Here is a 21,912-nt window from a genome sequence, read left to right on the forward strand (position 1 = left end):
AGGTGAAGCAGCAACAAGTTCTGATGTAGAAGCTGCTGCAAGATAATTAACCAAGGTGGTTGCACTAAATGAGATTTTCAATGTAAATGAGTGTTCTGAAGAAATGATTCACAGCAGCTGTACTCAGTTTCAAAGGGGAAAACACCACTTTATTGATATTAAAAAAAATCTAATAGAAACAGAAGAAAAGAGAAATCTGTGCATAGATGAGGGCAATAATAGTAAGCAGTAAAGGAGAATAAGGCAATGTTACATCAAAGCTGATACTTACAACATCCAACCTCATTACTTGGGGAAGCCCTGTGGAGACAGCCAGGCTGGAGTCCTGCCCTCGGGGAGACTTCCAACTAACCATCTCCGTAAGTGTTGCATGTATAGGGCAAATGATGGGGTCTGAAGTTAAACATTTGTTTGCCTACTTGCAGTTTGGAGTTAGCTGCATCGTCATGTCTTTACATGTCCAAGGGGTCTGGGCCAGGTGTTTTCATTTCCCCTCCTAGATTCCATTCTGGGGGGCCAGCCTAGACTGGAGCAGGAGGGGATGCAAGGCAAAATTTATACCTTTTGGCATCCAGACCAGAAGGGCCAGTTCTGACTTGGAGGCCAGCTAGTGTCAAATAATCAGGCTCCTGAGGTCACTTAAGCTGCACAAGTCTCACGAGCAAACTCTTTAGCTGCCTGCCTACAGGTCAGGGTTGTCAGTTATGCAGGACAAATCACAGAAACCCTCATCTGTATAATACAATGATATAGCCTTTTATTGGAAGAAGATGCCATCTGGGACCTTCATGGCTAGAAAGAAGTCAATGCCTGGCTTCAAAGCTTCAGAGTCTAGGCTGACTCTCTTGTTGGAAGCTAACACATAAGGTGACTTTAGGTTGAAGCCAATGCTCATGGACCATTCTAAAAATCCTAGGGCCCTTAAGAATTAAGCTAAATCTATTCTGCTTGTGCTTTATTTAAAAAAATTATTCATTTGAGAGAGAGGAGAGCATGAACAGGGCAACTAAATTTATGTAATAGTCCAAATCTTTTGTTGTCATTTTAGCAATCTTCACCAGGAATAAATTACATCTTAAGAAACTGCTTTCTTTGCTCATCCACCAAACTTTATTGTTGTATTCCCTGTTTGAGGAAAGCATCCTAGGACCCTGTTTGGAAAATAAGGATTTTTAAAAAATGCAGTAACCACTCTGCCTCTATAGACTGTTTCCAGCCTGCCATTTCACTCTATTGTAGATCCTGACCTTGAGCTGCAGCCTCCAACTGGATTTCCAACTTCCAGCCCAGCCATCCCTGCTCAGTGCAGCCTGGCCAGCCCCCACAACCCTAACTGGCGCAGGCTAGTTCCTCCATCTATCATGTTGCTACTGTTTCTTCTGAATAATGGGGATTTTGTACAATTTGGTGGGTTTTGTATGCTGACTCCTTAATTTGAAGTCTGAAATCAAGGGGAGATTCTTGTCAGCAACCAAGTACCTCTCTCCCTTTAGTCCTGATTAGTTTTTTTCTCATTGCAACCCAAAGTTTTACATGTCTTCTAGTCCCTCTAGTATTTGTTTTTGTACCACTGAATGTGTAAATGTTTTATAGATAGAATTTACCATCCTGTAGATTCTCTAATTATTTAATATATTCTATATCCTAAGAGCTGTCCTTTTTCTTTTTTATTTCAAAAATCTTGACATAAAGCCAGCATATATTTAGGCTCAGTATTAATGGTGAAATTTAAATGTGCACAATAAAACATGACAACTTTAAGATAAATTCATTGTCTTATTTTAAGAAATTGCTACAGCCACGGGAACCTTTAGCAAGCCACCACCCAGATCAGTCAGCAACCACCAACATCCAGGTAAGACCCTCCACCAGCAGAAAAATTGCAACCCACTGAAACTGCAGATGATGGTTCCTGTTATTAAGCAATTTAGCAATAAGGTACTTTATTTTTTGCAATAAACTACTTTGAAGATATGTACAATGTTTCCTTTTTAGACATAATGTGCATTTAGACTACATTGTAGTGTAAAAATAACTATTATGTGCATGGGAAAAAAAAAACTCTCTTAACTCATTTTATGGCAATATTCATTTTATGGCGGTAGTCTGGAACCAAACCTGCAGTATCTCTAGGTGTGCCTATAAAGGGAATTACCTATCTGGGGCTCACAGGTAGCTAATGGTGGTACTTCTCAGGTGGGACAGAGCTGCTGGCAGTGAAGTCACCAAGACAAGGTGGAGGTTGGAGCCAGAGCTGCATTTTGCTTCTAGAGAAAGGCTGATACAGGTTACAAACAGGAAGGAAATCCCTTTTCCCAGCTTGCAAACTCTTGTCAATCTCTTCTCTTCTCTTCTCTTCTCTTCTCTTCTCTTCTCTTCTCTTCTCTTCTCTTCTCTTCTCTTCTCTTCTCCTCCCCTCCCCTCCCCTCCCCTCCCCTCCCCTCCCCTCTCCTTTTCTCGCCAGAATGTTTTTAACTACTTTTTCCTAACAGCTCCAAATTGTAAACAACACAAATATCTATCAAAGGGAGACTGAATTAAAAAAAAAAAAAAAGGAGACTGGGTAAGTGTATACATGTTATCTACTTTTACAAAGGATATACTGCTCAGCAATAAAAGCATCAAACATTTGATCAGCATAGTAAAATTGATGAATTTCAAGAATGCTATGTTCAGAAAAAAATCAGTTACAAAACAGTACATAATGTATAATTTTCCCTCCTGCCATTGGATTATCTTTGTGTTTGGTCAGAAAACAAGTGGTGTAAAATGTGGACCTGTTTCTGGACTCGACTGTTCTTGATGGGTGTGTAAATTCTGAAACCATTTACACCACATTATCTTGATTACTATTGTTTTTTTATAGGTCTTGAAATCAAGTAATGTGATTCTCCAGCCTTGTTCTTTGTAAAGAGTATTTGGATGTTTGCAGGCCTTTGAGCAGTGTGTTTTTAACTATTCTAAGCTTTGATCATGTTTTGCAGTGGAAGTGATAATCACTATTTTGTGATCAGTAAGTTATAGAGTGAATATTAATTACCTAGCACTTAGTAGGTACCTATTAAATGCTGCTTTCCACCCATTTTTCTCCTCAGCTTTCTTTTTTTTTTATTTTTTATTTTTATTTTTATTTATTTATGATAGTCACACACACACACAGAGAGAGAGAGAGAGAGAGAGAGAGAGGCAGAGACACAGGCAGAGGGAGAAGCAGGCTCCATGCACCGGGAGCCCGACGTGGGACTTGATCCCGGGTCTCCAGGATCGCGCCCTGGGCCAAAGGCAGGCGCTAAACCGCTGCGCCACCCAGGGATCCCTCAGCTTTCCTTTACTCAAAAATCTAATAGATTTTATATGAGAGAAGAGCCACTCACACCATGGGTTTCAGTGAGTTACATTTAAATCCAAGAAAAGAACCTAATAAAATTAAGTAGAGGAGAGAAATTTTACTCTAAATGTTTCCTATTTTCCTAGTGGTTCTCTAGAACATCTTTATTACGGGAGGATTCCATGACTCACATCAACAGTTTTTACGGGAGGATTCCATGACTCACATCAACAGTTTCTTACGTGACCAATTTTGTAGTCAAATCTAAAATGTTGCCAATGTTTCCAGGTTGGCAAAACCTATGCAGAAGACAGGCATCAAGGGAATATGGGAAATGTAGTTTGCAGTCCTAGCTCCAGCGCTAAAGAATACTAGAGAAGGATAGGCCTGCTGCTGTGATACCAGTCAATAACTAGCAAAACATACACAAACATACATTCACACAACTAAACACTTGTCTTTTTTAATGCGTCACATTATAAATGGTAGGTGACCCAAATAACACTAGCACACCTATTTCTCCTGGTTTCTTTTTAGTAGAGAAAACATAAAATGATCATTACGGGGACGCCTGGGTGGCTCAGTGGTTGAGTGTGTCTATCTTTGGCTCACGGTGTGATGCCAGTGTTCTAGGATTAAGTTCTGCATTGGGCTTCCTGCGGGGAGCCTGCTTCTCCTCTGCTTGTGTCACTGTTCCCTCTCTCTCATTATTAGGTATATCACAAACTGGTACCAATTTTTTTTTTTTTTTAAAGATTTTATTCATGAGAGACACACAGAGAGGGGCAGAGATACAGGCAGAGGGAGAAGCAGGCTCATTACAGGAAGCCTGATGTGGGACTTGATCCCCAGTCTGGGGATCATCCCTGAGCTGAAGGCAGACACCCAACCGCTGAGCCACCCAAGGCGTCCCTGATTTTGTTGATTTGAACAAGTACCCTAAGCCCCCAACATTAGTGCTTCTCATAAAGCTGTGTCAGAAAATACAGCTTATAATCTTGGCTAAAGATGAGAAGTGTAAAATGTATACTTTAGTAAGTACCCTGCAGGTTTCAGAAATGAGTGGCTAACACTGCTGCTGCATGAATGGGGGCAATGACCTGCTTCTGGGAGCATGGGCAGAGGGGGGCTGAGAACAGCTAGGGAGCCTTGGCTGGCAATGCATTGGCCTATAAAGTTGATTCTAAGAAGGTCAATCCCTGACCCATTAGATAGTTACGTTTGTTAAGCAGGTGGTTGTAGGCTTTAGAGAATTGGGAGTTTTCTGTAGATCAAGAAGCATACGTGGTGGGAAGTATGAGAATGTTACTTCCCACTCTATAATTATGTGCAACTTGATTTGTTTATTTAGCAGTCTATTGCTGCTGTCTATTTTGATCCATATTCTATCCAGAGTATAGGATTCATATTAGAGATATTTCATAAGATTTTAGTTTCTACTGATAGACATTTGGGTTATTTTTAGTTTTATTCCTACAACAAACAATTCTAAGTGAAAATTCAGAATCTGTGTGTCTTAGGAAAATAAAATTTCTAGAAGGAGATCTTCCAGGTCAAAGGGTAGGTATGTACTAATTTATGGAAAATATTACTGAATTTTACTTCTTTATTTTTTTTTTTTAAAGATTTGATGACAGAGAGCATAAATGGGGAGCTGCAGGTGGAGGGAGGAGAGGCAGACTCCTTGCTGAGTAGGGTGCCTGACGTGGGATTTGATCCCAGTACCCTGGGATCATGGCGTGAGCCACCAGGTGCCCCCTAAATTTTTTTTTTTAAAGATTTTATTTATTTATTCATGATAGTCACACACAGAGAGAGAGGGGCAGAGACATAGGCAGAGGGAGAAGCAGGCTCCATGCAGGGAGCCCGATGTGGGATTCGATCCGGGGTCTCCAGGATCGCGCCCTGGGCCAAAGGCAGGCGCCAAACCGCTGCGCCACCCAGGGATCCCTGCCCCCTAAATTTTATTTCAAAGTGCTTGTACCAGTCATCCTTCTGTGAGCATTATGTGAGAATGCTATTTTCCATACTGGAATTAGCATCACAGCTTTACATCTTAGTCAAAATGATAAGTGGAAAATAATATTTTAATTTGAATTTTTCACTTATGAATGCTGTTGAGGGTGGCTCGGTGGTTGAGCATCTGCCTTTGGCTTAAGACATGATCCTGGAGTTCCGGGGTTGAGTCCCGCATTGGGCTTCTGCATGGAGTCTGCTTCTCCTGCCTCTGCCTATGTCTCTGCCTCTGAGAGCTCTCCCCTTGTCTCAGGAATAAAAAAATAAAATCTTTTTTAAAAAGATTATTTTCATATATTTATGGCTCTGTTTAATCATTACCCTTTTTTATTTATCTGAAAACTCTTGCTCTTTGTCCATTTTTCTATTGGAATATTTTTCTTTTTTCATATAGGAAATATTTAGTCTTAGAAGCTGCAAGAAGACTACACAAAACTTCCGTATACCTTTTACCCACTTCTCCAGTTTCTTATAATTTACCCTGCTCTACTTTCTCCTCCCACTCTTGGGTACTTTCTTGGTATATGAAAGAAAAAATACGCACGACAGTACACTCATATATATAGGTACATACATATATAGCGTGTACATAGATTAATAGAAGAAGGCAGGAAAGAAAGGAAAGCAAGGAATGGAGGAAGAAAAAGAAGGACAGATATATACATGAAAAGGCATTCTATAGGATGCCTGGGTGGCTCAACAGTTGAGCGTCTGCCTTTGGCTCAGGGTGTGATCGTGTTCCTGGAGTTCTGGAATCAAGTCCTACATTGGGCTCCCTGCATGGAGCCTGCTTCTCCCTCTGCCTGTGTCTCTGCCTCTCTCTCTCTCTCTCTCTCTGTCTTTCATGAATAAATAAAATCGTAAAAAAAAAAAAAAAAAGAAAAGGCATTTCTAGTACATAAGTACAGTATATTTATTAAAATCAGGAATTTTTTTTAAAGATTTCATTTATTCATGAGAGATAGAGAGGCAGAGACACAGGCAGAGGGAGAAGCAGGCTCCATGCAGGGAGCCCAACGTGGGACTCTATCCCAGATCTCCAGGATCAGGCCCTGGGCCAAAGGTGGCACTAAATCGCTGAGCCACCTGGGCTGCCCTCAAATCAGGATTTTAATACTGATACAATACTACTATCTATTTCACAGACTATATTCATCAACTGTTCCCTAAATGGCCTTTACATCTTATATTTCCCTGTCCAAAGTCCAAGAGTCACAGACTCAATTTAGTTGCCATATCTTTAATCACCTTTAAGCTGGATCAGCTCCTTAAGTCTGTCTCACATGACAAGAATATAGAACAATCATCTTGTAGAAATCCCATCAGTTGTACCTTAATTTTTTTAAAAGGTTTTATTTATTCATGAGAGACAGGCAGAGACATAGGCAGAGAGAGAAGCAGGCTCCATGCCGGGAGCCCGATGTGGGACCCAATCCCAGGACTCCAGGATCACGTCCTGGGCTGAAGGCAGATGTTTAACTGTTGAGCCACCCATGTGTCCCAATTGTAGTTTAGCTTTAGAAGCAGCACTATAAAAGTGATGTTATGTCTTTCTCAGTCCATATTATCAGGCACAAAATGTTGGTCAGTCCTATTACTGGTTATGTTACCTTTGAACACTTAGTTATAATGCTGTCCAGTAGATGGCTCTACTGAAAAGTGACTATTTCTTTTTATAATTAATAGGAAGTTTATGGAGAATTACTTTAAGATCATGTAAATTATTCTTTCCTCCATCAAATTTTTACCCAGTTGTTTCAGCATTCATTGATTATCATCCACTGAAACAGTTAACTGTAAAATCTGTCAAATGATCTTTTTTTACCCATAATTCCATCTACATGTATTATTTGGCATTCTGTTATAAAGAACAGCTTTCCCCTTTCCCTTATTTCATTTATTATCATCAGTATGGATTCCTGAATTTCAATATAATTAAATGGTTTATAATCTATTATTTATTTTTTAAAAGATTTTTTAAAAGACTTTTAAATTTATTTATTCATGAGAGACAGAGGGAGAAGCAGGCTTCTTGTGGGAAGCCCAATGTGGGACTGATCCTGGGACTGCAGGATCACACCCTGAGCCAAAGGCAGGTGCTTAGCCACTGAGCCACCCAGGTATCCCTCTCATTTATTTATTTTAAAGCTAAATTGTCTTAGATTTGACCCATGGGAGCACCTTTAAGCTTGCATCTGTGTCCTTTCAACCTATCTCTATAATTCCTTGAGCATTGCATTATTTTTTGCCACAAAATGTTTTAGGCTTCTCTTGTATTTTACTGGTGCCAGTCCTGGAATTACCATTTTCTCCAAGGATCTCTGGTGTTTTTGAGCAGTCAGTGGTATTTATGAGACAAGATCTGAGGACTAAGTGTGCTCATTATTACTGGGGTATAATTGCTCCTAGTCCCTCTCAGAAGACTGAATCAGAGAATACATTTATCTATTATATGAACGTTTCTATATCTTTATCTCTTGGGAAACAATTCTCCATGGATTGCTTATTACATTTGTAATATGCAGAAGTACTGACAGATATTATTCCAGAGTATCTTTTCAAGGATGTTTGTATAGTGGACCAATTTGGAAAACCTGCCCTGGAAAACCTGGTTTGTTTACTGTCCAGTTTAATAAAGGTAATGTCTTCCTCCAGGGCAGAAATTGGGCAGATTTCTGAGCAACATATCATAAAAGGTGTGGTTTCCCAAAGCTCACAGTTTCTTAGCTATGTTGTAAAATCATTATATGTGCAGTATCCTCAGGACTTCTCTACATTGCTCCCATGAGACTTTGGAATACATTAAATTGACAAGAGCATGCTCTTTGCCCTGCCATGAGAAATAAAATCCTTTGTCTCTGAACCAGGCATCTCATCTTCTGCTACTATCCATGAAACTTAGGCCACTTTTAGGCAACAAGCCTGAGCAATGGAAACCTTTAAGGTAAAAGGGCCCACAGTGGCCACCAAGCTGAAGGCAAATAGGCAGTGCAAACCGGCTTGTTAAGTAATCCATGCTGAAATAGCCATAGGCCCTAACTGACCAGGCACAGTTCCTAAGATTAACAAAAAAAGGGAAATTGCACATGTTCCCATACCTCCTCACTCTGCCCTCTACCTGTGGCCCCTCACGGTTGCCTTGTCCCAGTCTCCTTTGCTGTTCTGCCTACAGCTCCCTTACAGTGTATTCGGTAAAATTCTATCTCCTATTTTGCCTTGGGTGAATCTTTCACCGTCCACCCTACTGGATCCCACCCAATTGGGACACCTCACATTTGGTGGCCCACCCATCCAATCAAGTGTCCTACAAAACTGTGGCATGCTCACTTGTTAGCTTGCACATAGGGTAAAATCTTAGACTGATCACATTTCTTGACCATTTTTGGTGACAAAGATGTGATGGTAACAAAAACATGCTTTTTGTAAATGGAGAATGAAGGTCTACACAGGCCAGATTAGAGGATAAAAGAGGACTCCCCAGGATCCACTACTGAATGCTCTTGATCAAATAGTGGGCAAGAAGGGGGTAAGGGTTCTTCTCTGCCATATTGTCAATAGATGCTTAGAGGCTGGGTAATGAGTTAGGATTAAATAAGTCAATCAAATGCTCCTTCGATTGTTCATTCTCCAAAGTGGGATGGGGAAAGGATGTCATTATAACAAAAGGCGGAAATCCCTGCAGCCCTAGCCAAAATGCAGTATGGCTGTAGCTGCTGAGTCAAGGCATCCTTAAAGCAGAAAAAAATGATGTCCACAATGAAGATTAAGAAATTGAGTGGCCAAAAATATTAGAAGCTAGTTTGGTTGAGCCTTAAGCAGAGTGGTCAGGGTTTATTTAGCGCAGGTGCCTCTATCCTCTGGTGTAGTTTTGAAAGAGGACTTCAACTACCTCCACTCTGACCTCAACCTTTCTAACTGATCAAGTTCTTTCCAGCTTATCTCTTAAATCTGGCAAAAGACTTGTGGGCAAAGCGTCACAACTACGCCCTCAAGTAGTAAGGGCTGCCCTGAGCCAGCAAGACCCCACCCATGACAATGATGATCTGCACTGCCCACCTGCATGTACCCACTGACCCCTATCCCACATAGGGGGATATACAAGATATCCCTATCCTTGTATAAACCTAAGTATTTTCAGTACTTGGGAAACTGTCTTTGAGATGCTAGGCCGCGGTCTTCCTAGTTTTGGCCTCACTGAAATAAACTACTTTCTTGTTTCACCATCACTTGTCTCTCTGCCTTCGATTTCATCAGCAGAAAGTGGCTGAACCTAGTTTGTTTGGGATTGCTCCCCCTTTCCCCCCACCTCCTTCGCCAGAGCTGGTGCTCTTACACCTCTGTGCCTTGGCTATTCTTCTCTTGAGTCTTCCCTATCGCCAATGGCCTGGCTGTTTGCTACTTAGAAACACAACAGACTGGCACATTAATGACACCCCTTTGGGGCCATGAACCCTGGAAACGAATTGTAGGGACTGAACCATCCAGGGTCACTCATGTAGATGTCCTTGGTAAAGATTGGTTTTCTAATGAGACCAACAGGAATCAAACTAATGGAAAACTTTGTACTACTATCGTGGCAAAACCTGTACCATCATATATTGAACACAAATTTATGGTTCAGGAATTACAAGCATATAGCATCAATTTCTACTATATGACCCGCCTCTTCCTCTCCTTGCGGATCCTGCGCCGGAGGAGACGCGCGCAGCTACCTGGTCTCCTTCGCGCGACCCTTACAGCCGCTGGTCTCGGGGCACAATGGCAACTCTTAAGGAAAAACTGATTGCACCAGTTGCAGAAGAGGCTGCAATCCCAAACAATAAGATCACTGTAGTGGGTGTTGGACAAGTTGGTATGGCATGTGCCATCAGCATTCTGGGAAAGTCTGTGGCTGATGAACTTGCCCTTGTGGATGTTTTAGAAGATAAACTCAAAGGAGAAATGATGGATCTACAGCATGGGAGCTTATTTCTACAGACACCTAAAATTGTGGCAGATAAAGATTACTCTGTGACTGCCAATTCTAAGATTGTGGTGGTGACTGCAGGAGTCCGCCAGCAGGAGGGAGAGAGCTGCCTCAATCTGGTGCAAAGGAATGTTAATGTCTTCAAATTCATTATTCCTCAGATAGTCAAGTACAGTCCTGATTGTATCATAATTGTGGTTTCCAACCCAGTGGATATTCTTACATATGTTACCTGGAAACTAAGTGGACTACCCAAGCACTGTGTGATTGGAAGTGGGTGTAATCTGGATTCTGCTAGATTTTGCTATCTTATGGCTGAAAAACTTGGCATTCATCCCAGCATCCATCCCAGCATGGATGGATTTTGGGAGAACATGGTGACTCAAGTGCGGCTGTGTGGAGTGTAGTGAATGTGGCAGGTGTTTCTCTTCAGGAACTGAATTCAGAAATGGGAACAGACAACGACAGTGAAAATTGGAAGGAAGTGCATAAGATGGTGGTTGAAAGTGCCTATGAAGTCATCAAGCTAAAAGGATATATCAACTGGGCTATTGGATTAAGTGTGGCTGATCTCATTGAATCCATGTTGAAAAATCTCCAGGATTCATCCAGTGTCAACAATGGTGAAGGGCATGTATGGTATTGAGAACGAAGTCTTCCTGAGTCTTCCGTGTATCCTGAATGCTCGGGGCTTAACCAGTGTGATCAATCAGAAGCTGAAGGATGATGAGGTTGCCCAGCTCAAGAAAAGTGCAGATACCTTGTGGGATATCCAGAAAGACCTAAAAGATCTGTGACTTCTGGCTTCTAGGCTGTAGAAATTTAAAACCATGATGTGATTAACTGTGAGCCTTTAGTTTTTCATCCATATACATGGATCACAGTTTGCTTTTATCTTCCTAAATATGTGAATTTGGGCTCACAGAATCAAAGCCCATGCTTGGTTTAATGCTTGCAATATGAGCCTTGAACAAATAAAATTAACTACCATAAAAAAAAAAATTCTACTATATGAGGCAGAAAATAAGACTTTCTGATGCAGAGCCTACCACTGCCTGCTAGGTTTGTGATTCCTGCCAAAAGCTTATGTTTCAAGGTAAGAGAGCCCAGGTTGCATGGGTGCTGCCTCTGCAAGCTCCTGGCCAACTGACATCAGAACTTTGATCCTTTTTGGGGGGCCACCAGTGGTACTTTGCCACTGTTGACACTTTCTGAAGCTACAGTATTGCTGTTTCAATCTGATCAACCAACCTCAGCCACACAGTTGGGGCCTTTGAAACTAATCTGGGTCATGTGTTCAGCTTTCTGGACCATTTGTAGCCTGACAATAGTACACATTGTAGTTTAAGTGCCTGACAGTAAACTTTTGATTGCTGAGCCACTCACTTCAAAGATATCCATCTCAAATAAACATATTCTTAGCTACACAAATAGATAAAGAGCCAGGCCACTCTACCCATCATGTTCCCCTTTTGGAAAGCCCTGGGTAATCTAGATAACTGATCCCTTGAATGCTTTTCCTTTCCTGCACTTTAATTCCCACTCTTTTGTTTTAAATTAACCAATAAAGAGTAAACAGGACACCCTCAACCCCAATAAAGATAGAACCCGAGATACATGCACTGTCCCTCAATCCTAACCTGGCTATGTGGTCCCAGTTGTGCAACGTACCCCTGTAGGACTTTTGAGCAATAAACGTTGCTTTTTCAACGTTTCCTGATTCTTGTTGCTAAGGTGTGTCTTGTGGTCATAATAAGAACCACCACATTGGCTCTGGTGGGGGAAATGTAAAGTCACCAGAAGTGGTACACGTGTAGGTGAGTGCCCCCAGGCATTCCTAGCCAATAGTATCAATAGGGACAGACCGAGATCTACACAAAGCACACATTTTATCTCTAAAACCACTCAACGATTAGCTGACAGTAAAGGTAGTCCACAAACCTTCAACATCCACAGCCATGGTAGTATTCAAGTTTTGGAAGCATCTCCAAGAATTCAACTCAAAAAGATGGATGCTTCTGCCTCCCTTACCTATTGACTTGCACACAGTGTAAGATGATTTCATCACTCAATGAAGCTATTTCTAAAAAGGGATCATTGCCTTTTTGTTAGAGTTGGCAGTTAATTAGACTTTAACAGGACACCTGGAGGCCAGCCAAGGCGGGGGGGGGGGCCTGGCCCTCTATTGGGAAAGTCAAGGGCCTGTACTGGCAGCTCTCCCAAAGACAAAGCTACAAGAAGCTGGACTGTTAAATAGGCAGGCCCAAGGCAAGGGACAAAACCCTGCTCTCGAAAAGCTCTCCTCTCCAAGTAATAGCTATTCTACCCCATAGTTAACAACTATCAAGAAAAGATAGAAACCCACACCCGGGGGCATGCAACTTGCCCTTGAGAGAACATGTCTTACATCTCTGGAGTGTACTCCCACTTTAAAAAATGCTTCACTTGCATTGCTTGTTTAGTCTATCATCATTCTTTTTTCCACAAGACAAAGAGCCTCCAGCAACATTGGGGACTGGTTGGCCGGAGGAGGCCTTAGGGCCTTGGGGTCTCCCTAGTCTTCGTAGCACCATCTTGGCTATTTCTTTGGTGTAATGATAAGGACACAAGGGGTGGGAAGTAATATAGCACTATTTTAAAAGTTCTGGATTCTGCTGTGTGTGACCATTCCTAGGCATGGACCACTGGACCATGGACCATGGACCATTCCTAGGCATCCTTTATTCCCCTGGTATATATATCACCATGGCAGTACATTCTCTGGAAGGCAGCCTGACTAGAAGGAGGTTTAGGGAATTTAAACCAAAATCTTTAAAAAAAATTTTTTTTTAAATATTTTATTTATTCATGAGAGACACAGAGAGAGGCAGACACACCGGCAGAGGGAGAAGCAGGCTCCATGCAAGGAGCCGGGCGTAGGACTCAATCCTGGGTCTCCAGGATTAGGCCCTGGGCTGAAAGCAGATGCTCAACTGCTGGGCCACCCAGGTGCCCCTTAAACCGAATTCTTACTGAATTTTATGAAAGTGCCATGGAATCACCCGTACCAGTCCCTTCCAGAGCGAAGAGCTAGTTATGAGTAGGAGATTTTAGAAAGATTTTAGGGGTACCTAGAAGTCTTAGATGGTAGATCATATGACTCTTGGTATCAGAGTCATGAGTTTGACCCCATGTAGGCCATAGAGCCTACTTAATTAAAAAAAGAAACATGTTGTGGTGCCTAGGTGGCTCAGTTGGTTAAATGTCTACCTTTGGCTTAGGTCATGATCCCAGGGTCCTGGAATCCAGTCCTGTATCGGGCTTTCTGCTCAGCAGGGAGTCTGCTTCTCCCTCTCCCTCTATGCCTCCCCACTGCTCTTTCTCTCTCTCTCTCAGATCTTTTTTTTTTTTTTAAACAAAAACATTTTTAAATGAAATTTTTTATCTACAGGGATGACAAATAACAATTTTGTGGCAGTAGAAAGAGAAAACCCTGGAACTGGAGGAGAGAATACCTCAGACCTGGGGGAAAGAGGGACATTAAAGATTTTTTTTATCTTTCAGAACTTCACTGGAACCTTCCTCATGAAGGCCATTGCCCTGATGCAGCATTGCCAAACTCCTGCAGGCATCTAAAATTTAACCAACTATTGAGTCTGGCGTCCTCTATCAGACGGCTCTGGCCATGATTTGACTATCTTACTTAACCTTACTGGGAAGTAATTGGAAAAAAATAGGAGTGGCCCCAGTTCCTGCACCATGCAAAACACTGAAGAAACCTTCAGGTGCCGTTGTCATCCCCATTCTATAGCTAGCCCTCATTCTTGGAGGTGGATGAATACCACCTGACTGATGGGGTAGACAAATATGACAAATCAGAGAACTGTCTTTGATCCCTGTAAGTACAGGGCTATATTATTTTATTTGAATGGAATGCAGAAACACAAGGCTATCAGCTTTTAGAAAATCATACTGGAGCTACTCTCAACCTATACACTATGATTGATTGAAGTACCTCAATGGTCCTTTTACACAATGCAACATTTTGGGGGCATTTTGTGTACCTTCCTGGCATAATTTTTGTGAATACCAGGCATAACTGTCCTGTCACCTGAAAACACGTTCATCTTAGGGATACTCATAAGGGGTCTCCAAGTGTTTAAGGATACATGACCAGTAGACCAGGTAGCCTTCAAATGACTGCAGAGCTTTCCCCAAAATGAGGAAAGATTACCAGAGAGATAACTGACTCATTACTGCACATATTAAAGGCAGCTTCTATACAATGCTGAGAAATTTGTTCCAACTTTTAGCTAAAGTGAGCAATGACTGGGCAGCCCGGGTGGCTCAGCAGTTTAGCACCACCTTCAGCCCAGGGCCTGATCCTGGAAACCCAGGATTGAGTCCCACATCGGGCTCCCTGCATGGAGCCTGCTTCTCCCTCTGCCTGTGTCTCTGCCTCTCTCTCTCTCTGTCTCTCTCTCTGTCTCTCATGAATAAATAAATAAAATCTTTTAAAAAATTAAAAAAATAAAGTGAGTAAGGACACCACCAAAGCACTGGAAGATAAAACCCACCAGCTGGATATGTTTCCTAGGACGGCCCAGAGGTACTCTACTGAATTGGTAAGGAACGGCTGGTGAAAGGGACACTGATACCCCTGAGCAGCTCTGTCGTGGCTGTCTTCTAGCAGACCTGGGTTGATGCTGCCACAGACCTGGACTCCATCTCTCACTGGACATGACAGGATTCCAGAATGTCAGGGTCCACAAGGCAGCATTGAGCCATCGGAGGCAAAGTGTCTGTAATTAATGTGACATTGCTCAAATTGGAATGTCCACCCAGTAACCTTTCAGCCACAGGGGAAGATGTCTACTAGAACATGTTGCTATGAGAGAGACAGATGAGTATCTGAGGGCAAGCACGATTTGTGCAAGCAAAAAAGCTCTCAAGAACAATGTTAGTGGCTGCAATGGGAAATTGTGACCCTCTCACCCCCGTGTCCAGACCTAGACCAGTTCTCAGACCCAGACTCACTGACTGAAGTGGAAGTAAGATCACCTCAAGCAAAGACTCTGAAGGCAATCGTACATGTATTCATAGAACCCATTCCCTCACTCCTTCCTCAAATGATACTGAGATCCTGAAGAAAGGGAAGTACTCCAATATTAGCAGCATTTCTCTGATACAGGGTCTGCTGAGCTGCCATTGATAACAGGGCAGATAATGTGATGGTGATCATCCATTAGCGTGGGGACAGACAGAGGCAAGGTAACAAACATTGCTGGCACACGTCCTCCTCGTGACTTATGCCATGCATGGTGTCCTCTTCCTGGCCCTTGGCTGAAGAATCAACAGATCTCCTTAGCAGCTGGCGGAATCCTCTCACCGGTTCCCTGACAGAGGGAGACGGAGTCACTACAGTAGCCAAGGCTACTCCTAACTGCCTTCTGTCAAAAGCCCCTCCCAACTGCCTTCTCCACCAACACAGGAGCAATACGCAACTAAGGTAGGAGCAGAAGTAATGTTTACCCAAAGGACTTAAGAATGGTGGGCCACATTTCTTCCCAATTGAGATCCCTTTGTGGCCCCCTGAAAAATCCTTCCTTAATATGGCAGTTGCTTGTTCTGTGACTTCCGGTCACCCTTCAGGGGAATCATCTGAGACGGGGAGCAAGGCTCATCGACACCCTCCAGTTATCTTACCTTTGTGGCTGCAAGAAATTCACCCCAGGCCATGTTTCTTTTGGGAAGCTCCAGCCCATGTTTGAGCATGGTGGCACTAAACCAGGGCCACACTGCTGCCCAAAGTAGGAGGCTGTAAAGGGTCGCTGTGGCTCAAGGGCTCCCCACTGGCATGGGTAAACGAGATTCACACCTACTCTGTTGTCTGAGGCTCTTATAATACGATCGTATCTTTCTCTCTCCTTTAGCATGAGAGGTATGGTGGATTAAAGGCTCGCTGAGTCTACTCTTAACTCCTCCCCCTTTATCCTTACAAACTTTCCTTCCATGAACCTCCTGAAGGTCTAATCCTGTCTTGACATCCACTTCTCCAAAGACAGTGGTGCTGATAGTGATCTGCCAAAAGAGCAAGATGAGCTTAGGGCCATGCTCAGTCAACACTCAGCTGTCAAGGAGGACTCTCTCCCAAGAAGAATGTGAAGAAAAGGTAATCCCTGGCACAAGGTGGTAGGTAGCCTAACGCTGAGGAATTTACCAGCGGTGACCCGGGAAAGGTCCTGACAGGGCAACACTCTCTCATGTGCAATGAATTAGGCATTTGAACCACATGCAAGCTGTAATGTCTCCAAGGATGGCAGATTTGGTGGGTTATGACCAAATTGTGTTGAGGCCCTGTCAAAGGTAACAAGAAAAAAGGGAACTGGGGGACTCTCCTAGGTTACTAAACAGTAAGGCCATATATAAGTGCCAGAAAGCTTCTTTAGTTGCTTACCAAAGGGCCCTTATCTCCTGGTATGGAAGAGTAATCATAGCTGAGGAGCAATCTCAGTATCAGAGGGCCCAAGAGCTGCAGGGACTTTTCCATAGTCCTCCAGAGCAAGTATATAATTATGCTAGGGAAACCAGGTGTTTTAAACAGGAGATTGTGACCTCTGGGTATATATCCCTGAAAATATGGGCTCCACAGGACCATATGAATTCTCAGAGCTTGTCTTCCCACAAGGAACCGTCCCCACTCCTCCTGGCTGCCCTCCCTCACATGGGGTCTGCTGTGCCATACCTAGCATAATCTGGCTGGATAAGTCCCAAGCCCCACTCTGAGAAGAATGGTATCACACCAAAGTAGATGCAAGAATCCGTGTGAGGCAAGGACAATGGTCCCAGGGAATGAGGCCCACGCACTTCTAGGGGAACTCTCAGAAGCAGGTAGAAAACAATAGCCTGTCCTGGGCAAAGTCAAAATGCTTCATTTACCATGCTTGCTGGCAGAACAAGGCTAAGAGAGATAGGCATGCTACCCTGCATATATGATGTGAGCCCAGAGGACCCATCGGAATGTACTTGGTAAAGACAGAACAGACCAGTGGTTACCAGAGGAAGAGGCAGAGGGGTGAGCAATATAGGAGTGGGGGGGGGGGGCGTCAAAAGGCACAAATTTCCAGTCGTGTCATCAATAAGCCCTGGGGAGGTAGTGTATAGCATGGTGACCATCGTTAATAATACTGCATTCTGTATTTGAAAGTTATTGAGAGAGTAGATCTTCAAAGTTCTCATGGCAAGAAAAAGCTTTCCTGTAACAATGTATGGTGACAGATGCTAACTAGACTTATGGCTGTGTCTATTGCCATATGTACACACGTTGAACAATTACACTCCCAACTTGAAACGGATATGATGCTACAGGTCAATATGCTACAGGTCAATTATACCTCAATGAAAGGAAAACAACCAAACTGCTGGTGCAAGGAGAAACATCACCTCTTAGGAGTTCAATTGTGTCTCTCCTCTACAGGCCAGTCTGATGATAAGACAGATTAGCACGGAACCCTGTTTTTTAGCACCTAAGGCAATAATGAGGTCTCTCCAAGTAACAGAGACCAGGTGGCCGCAGCCAGGGACCCACAATGACCCTAAAACTGGTCAAGATTGGAGAGGTAGCAAAGGGGATTCACCTATAGGGACTTTTGTGGTGGTCACAAGCACAAGATCTCGAGAGGCAAACAGAGCGCTTCGTAACATCTACAATGGAAGAAGGCAAAACTGGCAGAGGAGGAGGCTGAGAATGGTTGCAACGATAAAAAATCATGATGCTTGTGCAGTTCCTGGAGCAAAGATGATTTGCAGAGGCAGACACCTATGAACTGAACAGATAGATATGGCTGTGTCCCTAGGAGGAAGGACCTATCAATATAATGGGACACAAGGTAACCTATCAATTCTCCCAGTCCCACGCCTACACGAGCCTGATGGCCATTACCCTGAGAGCCTGTACACTAGGAATAGAGAAATACTTTGGATTCTTAGACACTGTCTCTGCATTGACATTAATACTCAGAATTCCAAAGCATCATCATAGATCATGTTAGAGTGGGAGCTTATGGGCATCAGGCAGTAAGTGGAGTCCTAGCTGACACACAGCCCACAGTGGGTTCAGTGGTCTGCAGCCCAAGCCCGGGGTCACTTCCCCGAGTCTCCAGGTATATGACTGGGCTTGGTGTCTTTGGCAGTTAGAACAACATCCCCACAGGGTGCTTAGCATGTGGAGTAACAGCTCTCATCGTCACACTGCAGGTGGAAGACTCTTCGTTGTAGTTGTTATTTTTAAAGGGAGATTTCTTGAGGTATAACTGGTATAACTGTTCACTTTTGTGTAAATGTTTTGTCCGTACACGTATCAGACGGTCAGTTCTGCCTCGTACTTTACAGACAGCCTGTGCTCAGGCATTTCCTAAGGTATGAAATGTGAGTTCCTACAACTCCAACAGCCAGGGGCCTTAAGCTGTGATGTATCAGTCAGGGATGGACAGTTCCTCCTGTGATGGTTTTATAATCAAGACACAACAGGGGCACATGAGGGGCTCAGCCAGTTAAGTGTCTGCCTTCAGCTCAGGTCATGATTCCAGAATCCTGGGATGGAGTCCTGGGTCAGACTCCCTGCTCAGCAGGTGAGTCTGCTTCTTTCCCTCTCCCTCTGCCCCTCTCCCTCCTTGCTCGTGCATGTGCGCCTCCCCCTTTCTCTCTTTCACTCACTCTATTTCACTTCACTGTCTCTCTCAAATCAATAAATGAACTCTAAAAAAAAAAAGTGATAAAGATACAATCCCAAACTCATTCTGCTGGAATACCTCAGGTTTAGTATAGCCCAAAAGGAATAATGAGAATAGTGAGAATAATGGCATATATTAAGTGCCTAACGTGTTCCAGGCCCTTCTTGGGTGCTTTCTTCTGATCACCACAAAATCCTGGCAAAGTGCATTGCATCTCCCAATGTAACATGGACCTTGAAACTCACGGCCTGAGGCTTTGTCCAAGAGCCCATACTTGGCAGGCGGTAGGTAGATCTGTTGGCACCCATGTGCCTTGACAGAAAAGTTCTTACCATCCTATCATATCTTCCAACTGTCACTTCAAGTGCCATTTGTTTAACAGGAGCAGTGAAATGAAGAAATAACAGAAATCTACTATATGGCCAATTGGGAAATGGTCCAAAAACTTGTTAAATCTGGTGCGTACCCATGCCAACAAGGTTTGCTTACCCAATCATTTGTAAAACGCGGGATTCCACATCTTAACAAACACACAGGTTGCTTTTTTTTTTTTTTTTTTTTTTTTTTTTTGCCGGGATATTTTATTTGAAGGTGACAAGCTCAGGATAAATACGGGAATGTATAATTATAAGAGTCTTTATTGATCATTTTTCCAGTGGTCAATGTTATTTTGTCCATTTTGTGCATATCACTGGTATTAACTAACTGAAATATTGATGCTTCGAAGGTTTATGTTTTGTGCTCCTCAGTACCTTTTTTTTAATTGGAAAAAGAGTCCAATGATTAACCCAGTCAGGAAAAGTAATGTACGAATCACTATTAAACCTAGTGCCCTGTTTACACTAACAGTTACTTTGCCTCTTAGAACATATTCTCTGTCCGGTGGAGGGCCACTATCTATACTACCACCTGCTCCTTTCTCTTCACATGTTGGGGGTTTCCAACCTCTCATACAGTGACAGTGTTTCTTGCTGTTACACACCCCTCTGAAATTGCATGTACTGACATCACAGTCAAAACCCATGTCTTGATAAAAAGTACAATTCTGATTCAAGCAGTATTTTCCTGGGCCACATGTTGCCCCATCCACAACTAGCCCCATTTCTGGGATCTCTGTCCCATGGTGTGCATCGTATCCAAAGCATTTTTCTTGATTAATACCTGTTACTACTATGTGACGAAATGTAACATGGTCACCTCCACCAGGAATTTCTTGAACATCACGACAGTGCAGCATTCCACAAAGAACATCATCTTCTTCACATCTAACAGGTTTTCCTCCTCCTCGTACCACCCTCACCCCACAGTTCCCAAATCGATCACCTAATACGTTCAGTTTTTCATAGCATGCTGGTGCAGCATCTTTTATTCCATAGCCAAAAAGGGATTGACACTGCATATCACGATCAGTACAGTTTCCTCTCACACAGACAGCTAACGTTGAACATGGGGTTCCATCCTGGGTGTAAACGTCATTAGGACAATTATGCGATGTCCCATCACAGTATTCTGGGAGATCACAAATACCGAGTATGTCCCTGCAAAGCAGTCCAGGTTGAGCATATTTGCAGTTAACGCAACAGGATCCTTCGCTGCAGTCACTCCCAAGGGAAAAGGCACAATTGGTCTCACAACATTTATTGTCATTGCAGTCTTTAAGGGAGCCACAGTCACATTCTTCCAACTGATTTCTAATCTTGTCACCACAACGAGGAGCTACATAAGGAAAATTGGTGTATGGTACATTTGGTATGCTCATACAAGGATCCCATCCACTAACTCGACGGTGCAGGCTGTCATAAGAACAATTACTCAACATATCCATTAAACCAGGCTGTTCAGTCATGACACAGTGGCTTCTTCTAAAACATTTACAACCAAATACATCATGGACAAGGTTTAAGCTGTGACCTAAGGTGTGTGCTGAAATACCCCCAGCCAAGAATATGTGATAATTTGCTACATACACAAACATTGCTCCCCAGTTGGGGTTGCATGTTCCACCATGGTGGGCAAAGTATATACTTCCTACAATCTTATGTCCTGTAAGAAGTAGGGAAGTATCATGTTCAATCTTATAGAAAAATCCATAATATTTCCACAAGCCAAAGTCTTCTACAGCAGAATATGCTGATTTTTTCTTTGTTATTTCTACATGATCCCGATCATTCCATATGCACAAAAGACGTACATAGACATTTATAAGAGATTGTTGGTAAATTGTGTGAAGTATGCTGTTTATCATTACCACACCCTCTATTGCCTGTGTTATATTAGGCCTCATCAAATATAAAGAGTGAGAAATTGTGTAGTGAATTTTTAAAAATTTCCTATGTGACTGCCACAAATACACTGGGCCTGCTCTAGGAGTTCCAGCAAGCATTGCCTCCTCATATGCTTGATCTGTATCTTGCTCTCCAATCTTACACTTTTGAGCCTCTGATGATCTTCCTTCTGTCACAAGCAGGGAAACCACGTGCTCAAATGTGGAAGAAGCCTCCAGCGGTTTTATTTCATACGTGAAGTCATCGACCTGCAGCATGCCACGCAGACCCCCATTGCAGGTGTCCAGCGTGCCCATGGACCCAGGGACCCCTTCCAGGTAGCTGTAGTAGTAGCAGTCTCGGGGGACAAAAGGGTAGTCCTCCTACATGGCACCCTGATCGTTATCGGTGATCACAGGAAAATGTCTGGGCAGCAGGTTCTTCTTAACTTTCATGTGAACCACATGTCTTTGCCCCCTGAAGTGAATCTTATAGGAGAGGTGGCCTTGTCTCTCCATTCCACCCACCCTGTGGGACACCTTCCTGGGGATCACGACTTCAGAGGAAGTGAAGCGCCATCCTGGGAGGGCACGGGAGCAGCAGCCTGGGGACAGGAGTAGCCAGAGC

At 43.1% G+C, this 21,912-nt stretch overlaps 1 protein-coding gene and 1 pseudogene across 1 annotated transcript in view; both read left to right on the plus strand.

The window, feature by feature from the left end:
- LOC144320823 (uncharacterized) overlaps positions 1–21,912 on the plus strand; it is a 68,767-nt gene that overhangs the window by 10,883 nt on the left and 35,972 nt on the right. The window contains exon 2 of the mRNA XM_077909802.1: positions 21,489–21,623. Within this exon, the coding sequence (XP_077765928.1) occupies positions 21,562–21,623 (62 nt within the window). The 5' untranslated portion in view covers positions 21,489–21,561. The remainder of the gene's footprint in view (positions 1–21,488; positions 21,624–21,912) is intronic.
- LOC144320819 (L-lactate dehydrogenase B chain-like) lies at positions 6,382–11,312 on the plus strand (annotated as a pseudogene).

Source organism: Canis aureus, chromosome 9 (genome assembly GCF_053574225.1).
Source record: "Canis aureus isolate CA01 chromosome 9, VMU_Caureus_v.1.0, whole genome shotgun sequence".
Taxonomy (NCBI): domain Eukaryota; kingdom Metazoa; phylum Chordata; class Mammalia; order Carnivora; family Canidae; genus Canis; species Canis aureus.